We start from the raw sequence: 19539 nt of genomic DNA, 5'->3' as shown, positions 1-19539 counted from the left end.
GGTGGAAGGAAAGAGTTGGCTCCTGAAAATTGACCTCTGACCTCCAAAAACAAATTTGTACACACACATAAACACATACAAGTAAATAAATAAACATTTTTAAATTAACTATACAAAATGCTGCTGCCCTACAAATCCAGACCCAGAGTCCAACATCAACCAACTAGACTTGCCTCTATTTATATATCTAGAACCAAACCAAAGTGGATAGCTCTTGCCGCCAAGCCTGACAACTGAATTTGATCTCTGGGTCCCAAATGGTGGAAAGAGAGAACCAATGTAAGTTAATCATCTGACTTCCACATGCATACACATACACACTAAATACATGTAATAAAAAATTTTTAATCTGAAATCCAAATTATATATGTTTTGTGCTACATCCAGAGAATTACATTTCGTGATGCTGTGTAAAAATATTTAATCAAACTGTGGCCGGGTGTGGTAGCGCACGCCTGTAATCCCAGCACTAGGGAGGCAGAGGCAGGCGGATTGCTCTGAGTTCGAGGCCAGCCTGGTCTACAAAGTAAGTGCAGAACAGCCATAGTGAAACCCTGTCTGGAAAAGCAAAAAACAAAACAACAAAAATAAATAAAGAAGTAATTAACTTTAAAAAAACAGTACTGTGCTTGTTTGAAAAGAGATCTAGGCTGGGCTGGTGGTGCACATCTTTAATCCCAGCACACAGGGAGGCAGAGGCAGTGGCTTTCTGTGAGTTCAAGGCCAACTTTGTATACAAAGAGATTCTAGGACAGCCAAGGCTACACAGAGAAACCATGTCTAGAAAAAAGAAAGAAAGAAAGAAAGAAAGAAAGAAAGAAAGAAAAGATATCTAACTATGCAGCCCAGACTAGTCATTCGTTCATTTATTCACTCATTTTTAAACTATACCAAAATGAAAAATAATGAGATAAAAACAAAATTTTTCACTTCAAAGTTGAATAAGACAAATCAATAGAAGGAAAACAGGCCAAGAGAAGGCACAAGAATCAGAGACCTACTTTGTTCATATACTCAGGAATTTCATAAAAACACTAAACTGGAAGACATAATACATACGTACAGGACCTGGTACAGACCTGTTCACGCCCTGCTGCTCCAGTCTCTGTGAGTCCATATGGGCACACTTGGTTATATACAAACAAACAACTGTGGATAGTTTGAGCAAGTGCTATGACTTTGGAGTTCTGGAGACTCTTGAGAGGGCTATAAATGCAAGAGCATGCCCCAATCAGCAAGAAGTAGTCTAATTATATCAATGTGCCCTTTCCCCCTCTCCTACCTAGTGTTGGGGGGTTGGAAGGAATAAGAGTGAAGAAGAATGGCAGAAATAGGAAGCCATAAAATAGTCAAAAGTCAGGCCACAATCATATAAGCTGCAGAGATATTTTGACTTCTTCCTTTCCCATTTGTGTCTCTTTGATGTCCTTCAGTTGTCTTATTGCAGTAGCTAAGACCTCAAGTACTACTTTGAATAGATATGGGGAGAGTGGACAACCTTGTCTTGTTCCTGATTTTACTGGAATAGCTTTGAGTTTCTCTCCATTTAAGTTGATGTCGTCAATGGCCTCGCTATAAACTGTCTTTATTGTGTTGAAATATATCTCCTGCATCTCAAATCTCGGTAGGAGTTTTTAGCACATGTTAGATTCTGTCAAAGGCCTTTTCAGCATCTAATGAGACAATCATGCGTGTGGTTTTGTCTTTCAGTTTGCTTATATGGTAGATTGCATTTATCAGTTTACATGTGCTTCCTACTTGATCGTGGGAGATGATCTTGTTGATGTGCTCTTGAATTTGGTTTGCAAGTATTTTGTTGAACATTTTTTGCACCTGTATTCATAAGGGAACTTGGTCTGTAATTCTCTTTCTTTGTTGGGTCTTTGTGTGGTCTGGGTATCAGGATAACTGTGACCTTATAAAATGAATGGGCAATGTTCCTTCTGTTTCTATTTTGTGTAGTAATTTGAGGAGTGTTGGCATTAACTCTTCTTTGAAGATCTGGTAGAGCTAGGTGTGGTGGCGCATGCCTTTAATCCCAGCACTCGGGAGGCAGAGGCAGGCGGATCGCTGTGAGTTCGAGGCCAGCCTGGTCTATGAAGCGAGTCCAGGACAGCCAAGGCTACACAGAGAAACCCTGTCTCAAAAAACCAAAAAAAAAAAAAAAGGGAAAGAAAAAGAAAGAAAATCTGGTAGAAATCTGCCCAAAAATCATTTGGTCCTGGCCTTTTTTGGTTCGGAAACTTTTAATGACTGCTTCTATTTTACTACAGGTTATAGCTCTCTTTAAATTGCTTATCTACATAATATTTTTAAATAATTTGTTTATTTACTTTCATCTTATGTACATTAGTATTTTGCCTACATTTGTGAGAGAGCTGGTTCCCCTGGAACTGGAGTTACAGACGCTTGTAAGCTGCCATTGGGCACCGGAAATTGAACTCAGGTCCTCTGTTAGAGCAGCCAGTGCTCTTAACCACCTAGCCACCTCTCCGTGCCTCTCCATCTAATCCTGACTTAACTTTGGTGAAGGGTACGTGTCAAAAATTACCTATTTCTTTTAGATTTTCCAATTTGGTGGAGTACAAGTTTTTAAAGTATGTCTTTATGATTTTCTGGATTTCCTCAGTATTTGTTATGCCCCCCCCTTTTCATTTCTAGTTTTGTTCATTTGGATATTCTCTCTCCATCTTTTGGTTAATTTGGATATGGTTTTGTTAGTCTTACTCATTTTCTCGAAGAACCAACGCTTTGTTTCAGTGATTCTTTGTAATTTTTGTTTATTTGTTTCTATTTTATTGATTTCATCCCGGAATTTTATTATTTCTCAAAGTTTACTCCTTTTGGGTGTGATTTCGTCTTTTGTACTGGAGCTTTCAGAGGTGTTGTTAAATTGCTAGTATGAGACAACTCCAACTTTTATTTATTTTCCTTTATCTAGGCACTTAGTGAAATAAACTTGCCTCTTAGAACAGTCTCTATGTATCACATAAGTTTGGGTATGTTGTATACTCATTTCCAGTCAGTAGATTTTCTTTTTATTTTTAAATAAAGTATTGTTGAGCTGTGAAATGACTTTTTGGGGAGGTTAGGTTTCTGAGACAGGGTTTTTTGTTTTGTTTTATTGTTTTCTGGTTTGTTGTTGTTGTATTGTGTTGTGTTTTTTTCTTAGCTTTGGCTGTCCTGAAACTCACTCTGTAGACTAGGCTGGCATAGAACTCACAGAGATCCGCTTGCCGTTGCCTCCGAGTGCTGAGATTAAAGGTGTGAGCCACAATTGCCATGAAATGACTTCTGATAAAAGCCAACATCCTTCCAGCCCTAACCCCCGTATCAATGGTAAGGACACTGAACTCAAAAAAGGCTTTTATCTAATAGTGGTCCAGACATTTTTCAATACCGTATTTTACCCAGAATATCTTTTACACAGACACACACACACACACACACACACACACACACACACACACACACAACCACACTCTAAAGATTTTCTATTGACTGTCACCACATCCACACTTTTTGGTTCATGTTTTTGTTATGAACCATGTGAACAATTATTCACAGTTGGGTACAGTGTTTACATTCCTATCTTTGGACCCACCCCCACCCCTACTCCCCGGAAGTTAAGGTTTTCCACATGCTCGTCATTGCATCAGTCTTGACTGTCACTCTCAATACAGTCACATTCACTAGAGAATATGTTACTTTCTTGAAAATCTCTCTCCTGAGGGCATCCATGGTCTTGTTTCAGCCTGGATGGGTCACTCTTAAAACCGTTCCCATTCCATGAACTGCTTTGATTACACTTCCAGATAAATTCTAAACTTGTTTGTCATGTTCAACAAAATTTCCACTTGGGATTATCACTGAGTTGGATGCACTGCTCAATTTGGAGAAAAGTGATGACATCTTTCAAGATGTCTCCTGGTCTTTGACCATATTTTTCTTCACTTACATGGGCCTGCTTTGATTTAGGTTTAAATCAGGGTGAATAGAAGAAGCAAGACCTGCAAGGTAAATAGGCAGAAGCCTCTGAAGAAATCTAGTCACTTCCGACACGGGAAAGAATCCTGTTGCCCAACTGAAACCTAAGAGACCACATCCGTGCCTCTCCCTCAGTTCCCATTCTGTGAACAAGACCATCTTCCTGAAAGAGCTGGCTCTGCTCTAGCTTTGAAGGTGTGGTGGGGGTGGGGAGACTAAGCATGACCTCAGCCGTGTATATAGCTCAGGGCTCCTCACTTTGTCACCAGCATCGGGTATCCCTCTCATCTGGAACCCAGATAGCGCTGCACTCAGTCAGCCTTTCTCCTCTACGTGTCCCCACCTGTCAATAGAGTTGATAAGCAAGACTTAGGCCTTGTATGGTGTACACTCCAGTAATCCCAGCACCTGGGAGGCAGAGAGAGGAGGATCAGGATTCCTAGGTCATCCTGTGCGAAATAACAAGCTCAAAGGCAGCTTGAGCTACATCAGACCCTGCCTCAAAAGAAAAAACACGGAGAGGCGGGGCAGGCAGGCAGAGGGGAGCCCATATGGCCTTAACCCTATACAAAGATCGACAGGCAATTAAGGAATGCTGAGAGCAGGAAAATTAGTCTTCCCCAGGGAGAGCACAGCAAATGGTCAGCCTCAAAAACATACACACAAGTAATATTTTGCAGGCTAAGTAGGCTGTACTTACATTTTAGGAATATATATGTATCTGTATACATATACATATACATACATACATAATATGTGTAACAGCAATATGAAACTAGGCTGTGTTTTTGAAAGATAACAAGGAGAATTACATGGGAGGGAGTGGGAAGTTAAGGGGGAATTTTTTTTTAAGAAAAGAAGAGGGGCTCTAAGACTACTTACATAGGACCTAGGTTCAGTTCTCAGCACCCACATGGCAGCTTACAACCATCTATAAATCCAGCTTCATGCCAACTAAGACTCTTTGCCAGGCAGTGATGGCAAAGGCTTTTAATCCCAGTACTCAGGAGGCAGAGGTAAAGCAGATCTCTGCGGCTTATGTGAGGCCAGTGTAGTCTACAGAGCAAGTGCCGGGACAGCCAGTACTCACAGAGAAACCATGTCTCGAAAAACCAGGAAGAAAAGAAAGGAAGGATGGAAGGAAAGAAGGAAGGAAGATGAACAAAAGCCCATCGGTTGCATGTTTATATAACAAAAGCCTACATGTACCCACTGCTGTCTGTGGTCCTCTAAAAGGCTGCCGTGCCTCATGGAAATGAAATTTAGGCAGACAAAGGAGTCTGACAGATGGAGGAACCACGAAACTTCCTGCAGAGTGACTGGAACAGAGACGTCTGTTCCTGGGTCCTTGTGCACTATTAGCTATACCTGGAGAAAATGCATCTAACTCAATAAAAGAGAAGAGGCAGAAAGGCTTAGGAATTTAGACTTGCCTAACTGTTCACTTAAAAATGTTATTAGTTGGCTCTCTCATCCACGAACTGTGGTCTGATCCGATAGGCTGTAGGGAAATGTCAGGCTCTTAGAGCCTCTGCACAGATGCACCGATAGGACCACAGGGCCAAATGCACCGTCTTCGCTCCGATCCCGGTTGTCAGTGGCTGGATGCACCAGGGAGGGAGGCCTGTTCTTAGTATGTGGTTTCCAGGCAAGTCTGGCATGAGCAGTTTTCCCACCCCCAACCCTTTTCTCTCTTTCTCCTCCCTCCTTCGTACTTGTAAACTATCTTCCCATCCGTCAGAAATGTCTTCCTTTCAGACAGAGAAGTGTCAGAGAAGGCAAGTGCCCCTGGGTTGAGGAAACATTTTTCTTTGAGTTATTAAGCACGGAAAGAGGTAATTCTTAAATAAGGTCTCATTCTTTAGCCCAGGCTACCCTGGAACTTTATGTAACCAAGGCTATCCTCAAGTTCATGGCCATCTTCCTGTCTCAGGCTTTCAAGTACTGGGATTACAAATGGGAGCCACTCTACCACACCCAGCTGAGGTTGGGGTTTTTTTGTTTTTTTGTTTTTTGGTTTTTTGGTTTTGTTTTGTTTTGTTTTGTTTTGACATTTTTCTCTTGCACGAAAGATCCTCTTTTTCTGGAAACCTCGAGGTCATAACCAAACTGGGAAACCATGGTTGAGCACTTCAGCTTGGTGTCACAATAGGAATGTGCTGGGGCTCACCTACCTGGCCTTTGGAACAGCTCGTTAGACTATTCAGACATCTAGTGTTCATACATATTTGTGAGGTACATTCCTATGATGATATACGTTCATCACATGCAATGAACAAATCACAGCTATCCATGGACTGGAGGTTTTAGCTCTGCGGACAGAGCCTAGCATGTAACAGTTCAATGTCAAGTACTCTCCAGAAGAAAATTAGGAAAGAGGAGAGAGAGATGGATGGGTTTGTGTGGGTTCTAGGGAAAAGGGAAAAGGAGTTATTGGATAGGAACCAAAGACAAGCTAGATCAGCTTTGTGGATTTGTCGCTTTATTCCCCAAGTTCCATTTCACATTTTATAATTTAAAGAAGGCCTTTCTTGCACTTGAGAGGCAAAGGCAGGCAGATATCTATGCGTTCAAGGCCAGCCTGGTCTACAGAGTGAGTTCCAGGACAGCCAAGTCTACACAGAGAAACCCTGCCTCAAAAACAAAAACAAAGAAAGCCTTTCTCAATCCTGGTATATACAAGGCATTTCCTTTGCATATACAAGATGTTTCCTTTGTATTAACCAACATATATTTATTATTGTTTGGGGCAACCAATCCAGGCACTGTGAAAAACAGTTTTTAAATCTCATTTGATACTCACCAAGACCTTGTGGCAAGAGTTATTGATGCCTTTATTATACAGAAGAAGAAAACAAAACCAAAAAGATTGAAGAGTGCACCCACAGTAACACAGCAACCTGGAGCCTGGTCGAGGACTGACTGCCTTCCGGCAGGGCCTGAGCTCTGACTGCTCTGTGCAGGCTCTGTGTTGGAGGTCTCAGTGGCTTTGAGTGAGGCCTTATCTTGGTTTGTCCTCACTGAGTCATCTTGATTGAGTTATTTAGTTTCTCAGAACTGAGATACCAGAAGAACTAAAATTGGATTTCAGGATTACCAGGGAAAAAGTTAAGAAATAGACCTACAGGAGACAACCTGGCCAGCTGCAGAGAAGAGTCCCAGAAGAGATAGTGTTGCCTAGTGACTGACCGGAAGGGTCCCACCTGAGATAGAGTTGATAAGAGACCCAGTTTAACGGCCACATTCCTTTCTGTCCACCAGAGATAGGACTAATAAGAAACCAGTCACTTACCTGGACAAAGGAGTGAACAAAGAGAACAAAGAAAGCTAACCCATGGGTGGTCTTGGCACCTTTTTCTGTGGCCTGTCACCTTTAGACATTAGGCCACCTTATGTTACTCAACCAGTAGGCACTTGCCAGGTTGGAAGTCCCCTGCTTTGGGGCACTGGGAGGGATAGAAACCTATAAATTTACCCTCAGCTCAGAGATCAAGGCTCTTTCTGGATACCACTGGGTTGGTGACCATCAGAGCCCGACTCAAGTAGGAAAAATTAAAGGTCCTCATGTGTATTGTATTGGTATTGAGTCCTGGTGGTCTTTTGGGGGGCTCGCAGATCTGGGTACAGCAGAACCTGTCTCCTTAAAACATGGCAAAATGAGAAGCATCTGTCAAGACTCAAGCAGGTGGGAGGGGCAGGAGAGATGGCTCAGCAGGTATGAAGACCTGCAGAGGACCAGGACACTGTTGTTAGCACCCGCATGGCAGCTAACAATTGTCTGCAATACCAATTTCAGGGGATCTGACATCCTTTTCTGGTCTCCTCGGGCACTGCCTGATATGTACATGCAGGTAAAACAACTATACACATTTTTTAATGTATCTTTTTTAAAAAAAAGATTTACAGTGGGCAGATCAGATGGTTTAATGAGTAAAGGTTTTTAATGTCACCAAGTCAAGTCATGTCACCAAGACTGATGACAAGAGTTCTATGACACGAAGTACATGGTAGTAGAGAAACAACTCCTAAAAATTGTTCTCTGGCCTCCACACAGGTGCCATAACACACACACACACACACACACACACACACACACACACACACACACTTGGAAAACTTGCTCTCTCTCCCACCACCTATCAGGTTCTGAAGCCAGTTACGTCCAGTGTTCTGCTGCCCCCCCCCCAGGGCATCTGGCACTTCCAGGAGGTTCCAAGAGCTGGGAGGTATGAAATGGAAACACAAGTGCAATCTCCTCCCACCTGGTCCTCCATGGCCCGCAGGGGGAAGGGGGACAAAGGGATTCTCTTGATTGGATTATTTGAGGTGGGAAGACACACCCTAAATCTGGGTCATACCTTCCAGTGGCAGCCCATGTAAAAGTACATGGAGGGGGAAAATTGCAAGTTCATCAACCCTGCTGCTGTGACATTCCTTTGCTGGTGTTACTGCCTACTTCTTTGGGATTCCAGTGTAGTCTGAAGACCAGCAGATCTCTAGAAATTGCCTGGGACTCCAGCACCAGATTGGGACTGTTGAGACATCCAGTCTCGTGGGCTGAACAACTACTGGATTTGGCCTTTCTGTCAGGAGACAGTCTGTCAGTTATGTATACTGGTTGACCTCAAACTCACAGATATCCTCCTGCCTCTGCCTCCTGAGTGCTAGGATTAAATTTGTACACCACCCACTCGGCAATAACATGTCCCTTCCCACCGTTATCCAGGCTTTAGGCTGAAGAATCCTTTCTGATCCCCCTACCCACCCTGACCCCCCCACCCCTCCACCACCCCCCACTTCACTGCTTTATTTCCTATTCAACTGGTAGCTGATATTGGTCTCCCCTCCTTGTGACAGGCAAAAGGTTTCTCTGTCTTGTCTCAGTGGAAGCCATCTTTGATTTAAACTGAAACCAGCCCCTCTTCTTTACCCCTGAAAAGTCACGAAGGAAAGCACCCAACCCTGTTCTAGAAACTCGCATTGAAATGCCCCCATGTTCTTGGCGCTTATAGCCTCCTTGCTTGCTTCCCCTGCAACCAGGATGTAGTTTTTCTGCCTTGTCTTTAAAACCTCCCTGTAATACGCGTTCCAGGGCTGCTCTGTGAGACATGCAGCCGCAAGCCAGCTTGATACAGATTCCCAGTTCGAACTTTGGTCTTGCTGAGTGGTCTTCGGGTCTTTTTACCCAGAAGCCACACCTGAGTTCTCCGTCTCCTCCCACCACACTCTTAATAGTTTGTCCATACCGGCTCCATTTCTCTCCAGCCTCCTAACAAGATCGCGGGACCTGTCTCTCTCTAAACCTAATGCTAAACTCAGCCAGCTCAAGGGAGCCACCTAGCTTCATTACAGATGCTTTAGGTTCTACCAGGGCTGGACACAGGCTATGACGTAATGTTTAGGAAAACACTCAATGCTCTTCAAAGCTGGCTGAGGCTGAGCTTCCTCTTGCCTTATACCCTGTAGGAGTTTGTTTGTTTGTTTGTTTGTTTGTTTGTTTGTTTTTCGAGACAGGCTGTCCTGGACTCACTTTGTAGACCAGGCTGGCCTCAAATTCACCTGCGTCTGCCTCCCTGAGTGCTGGGATTACAAGCGTTTTGGCTTTTTTTTTTCTTTTAACTATTATCTTTTTAAGATGTATTTATTTATTTTACGTATATGAGTGTTCTATCTGCACGTACACCTGCAGGCCAGAAGAGGGCATCAGATCCCAGTATAGACGGCTGTGAGCCACCATGTGGTTTTGGAGGATTGACTCAGGACCTCTGGAGAGCTCTTAACCGCTGAGCCATCTCTCCAACCACTGCAGGATTTCTTAGAACTGCCCTAATCCAGCTGCAGCAGCCCCACATAGTAAAGCCTTCAGCGTAGTTCTGAACCTGAGGAAGTACTCTTGACAAGTTGGCTGGAATTATTTTTATAGGCAGTAGAGTTCAAGTACCGTAGGGAGGCCAAAGCTAAAGCAAACATTCCCTCTCCTGACTCTCAGCTCTATCTCTATGACCTTGAGTCCCTGACTCCTCCCCTGCCAACTCACCTGGGGAAGGAACCAAGGAACCAAGGGGCCTCTGCCATGACTGTGGAGGTGTGTCTGAGATACTCCAAAGAGGACGATAACCCTACCATGAGGTCTTTTAGTTCCAAGCATCCCTGGAGCCCCTTCCATTTCTGACATCCTCACCCCATCCATATGCATCCCTCCCCTCCAGTCCCAATCTGGTCCAAGCGCTAGCTGGACTCTCCTGACCTCTGACCTTCACCAGGCTGCTAAGTCTTACTCTTTCAACCCATATCTGGATTTTCTCATTACTGATATCTACCCTTACCTTCTGTCAAGCTGTCCTTGCTCACCCACAAACTTTCTCCAACCTTGGTCCCTGATCCCAGGCACATCTTTGACTGCAGTCCCATCTGGAAGCTCAACCTCAGGCTATCCTGGTCTCTCCCCATCCCCACATGGGCCAGAACCTTGGCCTTCTACTTTAAGCTATTAGGAGCTTATGCCTCTACCACTGGCAATCAAGGAGCCCAGATGTCTTCAGCACTCCCTGCAACACTTCCACACAGGTAAATCATGGAACGAAGATGACCACAAAAGACAGCGTGGAAAAATGAAATGTGCTGACCAGGCCATCAGAAGGGTGAAAGGAAACTGACTGAGTTTGAGGGCCTCTGCAGTGCTACCTGTTCATTTTTACTGAGCATCTCATGAGCCCCAGGCATTTCGTCCAACCCCAAGCTGAAAAATGGACTCCTGTCTTTGGTCAGAGAAAACAGATGAGTAACCCCAATTCCTTTGAGAAACTTTAGAATTTTTTTTTTGTGTGTGTGTGTGTGTATGACTGTTTTGCCTGCACGTATGCGTCCACATCGCATGCGTGTCTAGTGACCACAAAAGTCAAAAGAGGGCATTGGCTCCCCTGAACCTAAGTTACAGATGGTTATGAGCCACCATATGGGAGCTGGGAATCAAAGCTGGGTCCTCTGAGAGAGCAGCCAGTGTTCTTAACCTTCTCTCCAGCCCCAAACACAATTTCTTGAAGTCTTTGGAGGTGAAGAAGTAACAATACTACTTAAAGGAGACCAGGCCAGGTCCCTCCCCCAGGAGACAATGGTTATACATGAGTAAAGCTGAACTCAACACACTTTCACATATGAGTGACACAGGAGCCTCCTGCCTGTAAGAGGTGATGATGAGGTTGTGCCTGCAGAGAGTGTTCTAGCGGGGAGTAAAGCCACTATCCCACAGCCAGTTGGTGAGGAGGGGACCCCCATTCTACCACAGGAACCCCCAGCTATTGTATGCACACACGTTTTACTCTATGGCGCAACCAAGATACTGTCACATGGACAAACATGAGACAGAAACTTTTATTGGAAATGGCTGCCTGTCCAGTAAATTGATAGCTGCTGTATTTGGGTTTCCAAAGTTACTGTTGCTCGCTGTCAAACTGGAAGTGCCAAAGAGGGCAAAAGTTACAGCTGCGAGTCTTGCTCCATCCTTGGCTCAGCTGGTATACCCAGTGGGCACATCACCCTCCTGTGATGCTGGTCACAGGGAAAAGAGGATTTTCACGCAGTAGGCTCAGCTTCCCGAATACACTTCGTCCACTCATGACACCTAAAGGGAAGAAGTTCCTCAGCTCCATCACAAGGCTGCCTGGTGGCCTGGTGTTTCAGAAGCACCTGACTGGTGTTTTCAGCAGGCATTGCAACATTCCCCAAGATGGGAAAGCAGTCTCATGAACTCAGATCACAGGACAAAGAGCTACTAGACAGCCTGCAGGAATGTGCTGAGCAGTCAGGGTAGTGTCTAAGAAGAGGGTCCAGCCCGTGAGGGCTCATGTCTTATGCAAGGCCCAGTCCTTTGTTCTAATGGTGGGGTCAGGCTACCAGTGACAGTGATGCTTACCCAGAGGGCAGGTCAAAGATGTATGTGTTCAATAGAAATGGTGATATTGTTCCTCATGGAAATATAAAGGCAGTTCATGGCGGGCTATCAGCACCTCCTCAGAAAGCTGGTGTGGGTCCTAGAGACGATAGTCACTCATTTCTCCTGATCCTGTGACCTCCCTCCCCAAATCAGATAGTATCTGTCCATAGCCATACTGTACAACACACATACACATACACACACCCCTACCATACACACCACACACACACACACACACACACACACACACGAGAGAGAGAGAGAGAGAGAGAGAGAGAGAGAGAGAGAGAGAGCACATTGGCACAATATTCTTTACTTTGAGGAAAAGAGATTGCTCCCAGGTAATTTTCAAAGGCTTAACAGACTGTAAGAGATGTGTGAAAGGCAACACGATGTTGTACTAAAAGCTCCTTGCGAACTAGGCCACAGTTAACAAGAATCTTGAGGAATTCATGGCGGAAATTTTGCCCAACAAAGGCATAGATGATGGGGTTGAGACAACTGTGAGAAAATCCCAAGATCTCAGTGATATATAAGGCCTGATCAATGTCACCGCGGCGCTTGCAGGTGTCTTCAATCAAGTGGGCTCCTAAGAGAGTGTCCGAGAGCAGAACCAGGTTGTAGGGCAGACAGCAGAGCAAGAAGACAAACACAACAGCAAAGATAACCCACATAGCCCTGTGCTTCTTCCCCATGCGAGCCTTAAAGAGTGTGCGCAGTGTCAACCCGTAGCAGACCAGCATGATCAGCAGTGGCAGGAGGAAGCCGAACGTGTGGGACAGGCCACGCAACATTAGCCGGAAATTTGTTGTGGCTTCACCCAGGACCTCATAGCAGATTATTTCAGAACTGTATGGCTTATATGCCTGGCGGAAGATGGAAAAGGGCAGAGATAGAATCAAAGACAGACCCCAAATGCCCAGACATATGAACTTAACCAAGTGGCGCTTTTGAGCCAGTGTGCGGGTAGCATGGACGATGGCCAGGTATCGGTCCACACTGATGCAAGCCAGTAGTAGGATACCACTGAAGAAGTTGACTTCCTTCAGGAGTGAGACCGTCTTGCATAGGGGTGTGCCAAAAATCCAGCCTTTCAACTTGGAGACAGCCCAAAAGGGCAGGGTCAATGAAAGGAGAAGGTCAGCAATGGCTAGGTTCAGGATGTAGACGTCAGTGACAGAGAGGCTCCTTCGCCTGTGTAAGATGACCAGCATCACCAGCGAATTTCCCAGCAAGCTCAGCAGGGACACCAGTGCATAAAAAACAAGTAAAGTTTGCCTGTTGGTTATTGGAACTCTCTTACAGGGGCTGAAATAATCTCCAGTGGGTGGCATTCCGGTGGTATTTCCAAATTCTTTCTCAAAGTCATACCATGTCATATTATCAGGAGCAGTCCAGAAGAAATATTCAGCCTTGGCCATGGTTTGATCTAGGTGAAAGTTTAGAAGGAGAGAGATATGACTTAGTAACCAAATTCAAACATCATGAATGTTGTGGGATAGCATTAGCTTCTCGGTTGCTTTGACAACCAGAGGTCACCCCCTTTGCCTTGACAACCAGAGGTCACCCCCTTTGCCTTCAACTTGAACTTCCGTCTAAGTCATGGGAGACTCAATCTGAGTGTGGGATAAAGTAAAACCCATGGAAGATACCTTTGCCCTCAGGTGGCTCTATAATTTTCATCTCTATGTCCCCCCTCTATCTTGTTGCCTTTTAACCATCTTTGTCCTAAGCCAACCCCTGCATTCAGATGCAGCCACCAGGTTGATCTTGTATACTCAGGGAAGATCCAGCACACAGCAAAACTGAAGGAGGTAAGATGTATCCGGACGTCCCTTCCTACATTATTTCTTATATGTGTCCCCTCAATATTGTTTGCCCTTTATAAAAGACTTATTATTGTAGGCTCAACTTTCTTAACAATTATACTTTATTATGAACTCACTAATAGAGTGTGCCTCACTTACAACCCAACTAACCCAAACAATAGGAAAAGGAGATTAAAGAACACAATAATGAAACCTTAAAGATATCAGTTCCAAGGAACGATTCTCCCGACGCAGTCAGCAGGCCCTCAGCAAACCCACAATTCAACCAAGCTTGCTGCTGGAACCTGGAACGTCAGCTGTGGCCCAGAGCCTCAGCCTGAGCACCAAGCCTTGGAGCTTTCCCTGGAGCAGTTCTCTCTAGGAGTGCCCCTTGAAGTGTTGTTGAACAGACAAAACAATCCCAAGTCCTCTCTCTAAGGTCCTTTGTTTTAGGCTCTTATATTTATATATATCCTCTCAGAGTCTCTACTAGGATGTTTTCAGCTGGCAACATCCAAGATTCCCCATGGTTCAATTTCTAAGTGGAAAACCATCCTGCTCTCTCACAAGTCTGTTCCCCATCCCACACTTGGGATCAACACAAAAACATGTTTATCTCTCCTACATATTATTTTCTGTTGCATTTATCTGTGTAAGTGCATGTGTGCTTGTTACAGGGGCTTTGGTCCCATTGTGATCCCTGAGATTGTGACCTGTAAAAAACCTGTCTTTTGTTTGGCGTGGTTAAGCCCTAGCACACATCTTTAATCCAAGAGCTATCTGTACACGGGATTTAATAAAGTTAACTCTAGGTCAAGAGGCAGAGCAAAAAACCAGCTGACAGAGTGTGAGGGACTTTAAGTTCAGGGGTATTTAAGATAGTTTGTAGAAGTAGAAGTGGTTGGGCAGGGCGTGGTAGACCTTTAATCCCAGCACTTCGGAGGCAGAGACGGACAGATCTTTGTGAGTTCGAGGCCAGCCTGGTCTACAAAGTGAGTCCAGGACAGCCAAGGCTATTACACAGAGAAACCATGTCTTGAAAAAAAAGAAGGAGAAGTAGAATAAGTCTTTGGCACTTTAGCTTCTTTAGCTTGGGATTTTAGCTCTTTGGTTCTTAGCTCTCTAGCTCTTGAGGTCCTCAGCTCCTTGACCTTTGGCTTTTCTTTAGGCTTTGAGCTAGCAAGCCTTTGGCCTTGGATTTTATTTTGTTTTGTTTTGGCCTTTTCCTCCTGGGCTGTCATCTGAGCTGGTAAGCCTTTTGGGACCTTCTCCATTGGGATGTGAGCAGACCAGGAAGTTCAGCTGGGTACTTTCTCTGCCTCTCTGAGCTAGGAGGTTTTCACCACAACATCTGGCTACTGAATCTTTATTGATAAAAAAAAAAAATAGAATGATCAGGGATTTTCAATTAAAACAACATGCACTTGTCTGGATGTCTGTACACAGAGGCTAGAAGAAGGCATCAGATCCCTTGGAACTGAAGCTACAGGGAGCTGGGAGCTGCCTGAAGTGTGTGCTAGGAACCAAACCCTCAAGAGCAATCTGTGCTCTTAGCCCCTGAGCTATCTCCCCAGGCCCTGTTTGCCATTTTTATGATCTACCTGGAGAGGGCTGGAGAGATGGCTCAATGGTTAAGAGCACTGGCTGTTCTTCCAGAGGACCCAGGTTCAATTCCAAGCACCCACATGGCAGCTCACAACTGTCTGTAGCTCCAGCTTTAGGGGACCTGGCACCCTTGCACAGACATACACATGCAGGCAAAAACCCAACGCACAAGAAAAAAATAAATCTTTTTAAAAGCCTACCTGGAGAAAGAAGTGATAGCAATATATTACATTACACTGTAAGCTTGCCTTGACTTATGGTGAGAGTATGTCCAGCTTTTATAGTTGGAAGCATCGCGTCAAAAGTACACATAGGGGGCCAATGAGGTGGTCCAGTGACCACATGCTACCAAGCCTAAAAGCTTGGATTTGATCCCTAGAACCCACAAGGGAAAAGGAAAGAACAATCTCCTGCACACTATCCTCTGGCCTCCACACCCAATCTCACACTTACACTGAAATGTGAAAAAAAGAAAAAATTTTGGGCTGGAGAGATGGCTCAGTGGTTAAGAGCACCGTCTGCTCTTCCAGAGGTCCTGAGTTCAATTCCCAGCAACCACATGGTGGCTCACAACCATCTATCATAAGATCTGATTCCTTCTTCTGGTGTGCAGGAGTACATGCAGGCAGAATACTATATATGTAATAAATAAATCCTTAAAAAAAAAAAAGAAAGAAAAAGAAAAAATTCTAAATACGTGTAAGGGTTGGTGAGATAGCTCGTCAGACAAAAGAGCTTGCCACACAAGCCGGACACCTAGAGTTTGCTCTCACAACCCATGATAGAAGGAGGGAACCAACTCCCTAAAACTGTCCTTTGACATGCATAAATAGGTCTTGCAAACACACACACACACACACACACACACACACACACACACACCTCTACCCAACCAGGACTCTCCCCCTCCCCCCTTCTCTCCATGGTAACCTTGACTGGGACCCTCAACCCCTCCAGATTTCCATGTATCCACTACAAGTTGTGAGAAGATAAAGGCGCTCTCCTTGGCTTCCAGGCCTTGGATTTCTATGGCAGGTGGCTGTCACATCCCCACACCTTGGGATGCTCTCTCCCTGCCAGCATTTGCATCTTCACAGATGACAAAAGGCTTAAAGGGGAGCAATCAACACTGAGCTGGGGAATTGTCCACCTCAGCCACTAACAGGAGAGGAACAAAAGCAAAGGATGAGAGGACCGTGGCCACAGCCATCTAGGAAGTCAGAGATGAGAACTCACAGGAAGCAGACAAGAAACCATTTATCAGATGTCCCTGAGCTCCACAGAAACCAGTGTATTTTCTTTCTTTTTTTTTTTTTGGGGGGGGCGTGGTTCGAGACAAGGTTTCTCTGTGTAGCCTTGACTGTCCTGGACTCACTTTGTAGACCAGGTTGGCCTCGAACTCACAGCGATCCGCCTGCCTCTGCCTCCCGAGTGCTGGGATTAAAGGCGTGCGCCACCACGCCCGGCCTTAGTGTATTTTCTAAAATAAAACTAAACCAAGCCTTCCTGCCCCAACAAGTATACTGGCACACGGGATGACTTCTTACCTGAACTCACAGGGAGGAGATGAGAAACCATTTCTCAGACATCCCTGAGCTCCTCAAAAACCAGTGTATTCTCTAAAATAAAGCTGAACCAAGCCTTCCTACCCCAGCGACTGTGCTGGCACACAGGGGTGGCTTCCTACCTGAGGCACCAGCTGGGTGTGATCTGTGTGTGCACGGGAGCCTGCAGCTCAGAGACCAGAGTGGCTGAACAGTTGAAGGAACTGGATGAATAAAAAAAAGAGAGAGAGAAACCACACCAGACCATACCTCCCCTCGGAGCCCCGCCCACGTCTACATTTGGGTGCAGATTGAGTCATGGGACCCCGCGGCATCAGAGATTCTGTGGGTTCCGTCTGCTAAGATAACAGGGTGAGCTGCTCTCCAAATCCTCCCCTCCATGCACGATCAGCCTCATCACCGCCAGTTTCTTGAATTTGCCCATATGCACTATCCACAAGTTTCCTAATACATTACCTTGGAAAGCTTCCAACTTCCCTGAGGTGAGTAAGTTGACATTCTAAGCAGAAGTTTCAGAAGTCCATGGTGGAAAAGACATACAGCGTCTATAAGGAGAATTTATGGTAAATGCTGGTGGGAGACAGTGAGATGTCTACACTTACTCTGTGTTTTGGACAGCAAGCCAACATTTATGTTGGTGCTGGAATAGAACCCAGGACCCAATTGCATGCTGGGACAAGTACCCTATCACTGAGCTATATGTGCAGCCCTGATGTTTGTTTCTGGTTTTTGTTTTGTTTTGAGACAGAGTCTCTCATAGTCCATGCTGGCCTTAAACTCTATGTAGCTGATGACCATCTACCTCCCAAACATTGGGATTACAGGTGTTTGTTAATTTTTGTTTGTTTGTTTGTTTGTTTGTGTTTGTTTTTAGAGACAGGGTCTCTCTGTATAGCCTTGGCTATTCCTGGACTCGCTTTGTAGACCAGGCTGGCCTCAAACTCACAGAGATTCGCCTGCCTCTGCCTCCCTCGAGTGCTGGGATTAAGGGATTACAGGTGTACACCACCATGTACACCATTTTCACTTATATTATAAGCATCTTTAGAGTCATGTGGTAGAGATTTGGAAGAAAAATCTTTTCTTTTTACACACCATTTCCACTTATCATTTGTTTGAGTAGCACTAAGGTTTGGGCGATGACCACTCCTTCCCTGGAATTTACCAGAAGACCATTGGTGCCAGGGAGCCCAGTGAAAGACCAAGGTGGGAGTGATGTAATGCTGCTCCCCATTTGGCACTGAAGGGACTGCTCTTTTGGGAAGCTGCCTGAGAACCCCTGAACAGCTCACAGCTAACCCCTGACTTTATTCCTCAGGCGCAGTGTCCTGTGTAGTTTTAACTACCAACTTAACACAGTCTCAGAAGGGAATCCCAACTGAGGGATTTCCAGGATCAGGTTGGCCTGTGGGTATATCTGTGGGAGATTGTCTTGATCTTTAATTGATGGAGGAGGGCCCAGCTGGCTGTAGGAGGCACATCCCTAATCAGCTAGTCCTGGTCCGTATAAAATAACTAGGTAGCGGCCAGGCATGGTGGCACATGCCTTTAATCCCAGCCCTCAGGAGGCAGAGGCAAGTGGATCTCTGTGAGTTGGAGGCCAACCTGGTCTACAAAGTGAGTCCAGGACAGCCAGGGCTACATAGAGAAAACTTATCTCTAAAAGATCCCCTTTCCTGCCGGGCCGTGGTGGCGCACGCCTTTAATCCCAGCACTCGGGAGGCAGAGGCAGGCGGATCGCTGTGAGTTCGAGGCCAGCCTGGTCTACAAAGTGAGTCCAGGACGGCCAAGGCTACACAGAGAAACCCTGTCTCGAAAAACCAAAAAAAAATAAAAATAAAAATAAAAGATCCCCTTTCCATCTTTGGATCTGTCCTCTGCCAGGAAACATAGCAAGTGGTTGCCAAGGGTTGTAAGAGAAATGATGTTTCTCGTATGACTCACGGAACAGACAGCACCACTAAAAAAAGGCCTGAGACATTCAGCCACATACTCATACCTAAGGTATGTCTGAGAGCTTCACGTCCATGCATCTGAGCTGGTCGTCCTGGCTGCCCTTGCTCCTGCCCAGGCAGCCATCTGTGCTGTCAGTGTGAACCTGTGAAATCCTGCCCCTCGCATAAATGCCAACTTTTCTTTCATTCTTTCTTTTTTTGTTGTTTTGGTTTTTTTGTTTTGTTTTGTTTTGTTTTGTTTTTCGAGACAAGGTCTCTCTGTGTTAGGCTGTCCTGGAGTCACTTTGTAGACCAGGCTGGCCTCGAACTCACAGCAATCCGCCTGCCTCTGCCTCCCAAGTGCTAGGATTACAGGCGTGCGCCACCACGCCCGGCTATAAATGCCAACTTTTCATACTACTGGTGCCTACCATCGTGACACTGGCAAATGTGGTGGCCTCCTCCTCCAGGCAAGAGGACTAGAACTCCAGCTCAGTTGGTTCGGTGTTTGCCTAACATTTAGAAAGGCCTGGGTTCACCAAACCAAATAACCCAATAGAGAAATGGGGCGCAGAACTAAACAGAGAATTCTCAACAGAGGAATATCAAATGGCTGAGAAACACTTAAATAAATGCTCAACCTCCTTACTCATCAGAGAAATGCAAATCAAAACGACACTGAGATTCCATCTTACACCCATCAGAAT

General features: G+C 45.2%; 1 protein-coding gene across 2 annotated transcripts; it reads right to left on the bottom strand.

Annotated features, from left to right (window-relative positions):
* Positions 1–11344: 11344 nt before the first annotated feature.
* LOC311595512 (C-X-C chemokine receptor type 1-like) lies at positions 11345–17089 on the bottom strand. 2 transcript variants are annotated; one of them, XM_084778325.1, is made up of 2 exons: positions 17021–17089; positions 11345–13349 (listed from the first exon to the last, which is right to left on the bottom strand). In XM_084778325.1, exon 2 carries the CDS (start codon positions 13339–13341, stop codon positions 12277–12279), a length of 1065 nt encoding a protein of 354 aa, XP_084634451.1. In that variant the 5' UTR covers positions 13342–13349; positions 17021–17089; the 3' UTR covers positions 11345–12276. The 2 variants fall into 2 exon arrangements, with proteins under 2 accessions (XP_084634451.1, XP_084634450.1); XM_084778324.1 differs by lacking the exon at positions 17021–17089 and adding an exon at positions 16881–16983.
* Between the last annotated feature and the right edge of the window lie 2450 nt (positions 17090–19539).

The sequence above is a fragment of the Acomys minous genome, assembly GCF_964271855.1.
Source record: "Acomys minous genome assembly, chromosome: 4".
Classification (NCBI taxonomy): Eukaryota; Metazoa; Chordata; class Mammalia; order Rodentia; family Muridae; genus Acomys; species Acomys minous.
Note: the sequence above shows the minus strand (reverse complement) of the source record. Positions and strands in the feature narration are given on the sequence as shown.

Excerpts from the sequence above, each read along its gene's own strand:
- LOC311595512 (XM_084778324.1), bottom strand. The coding sequence starts at position 16,911 with ATGGTTTCTCATCTCCTCCCTGTGAGTTCAG. Across the intron at positions 13,350-16,880 it reads TCTCCTCCCTGTGAGTTCAG|ATCAAACCATGGCCAAGGCT; the intron begins GTAAGAAGTCAT and ends ACTTTCACCTAG.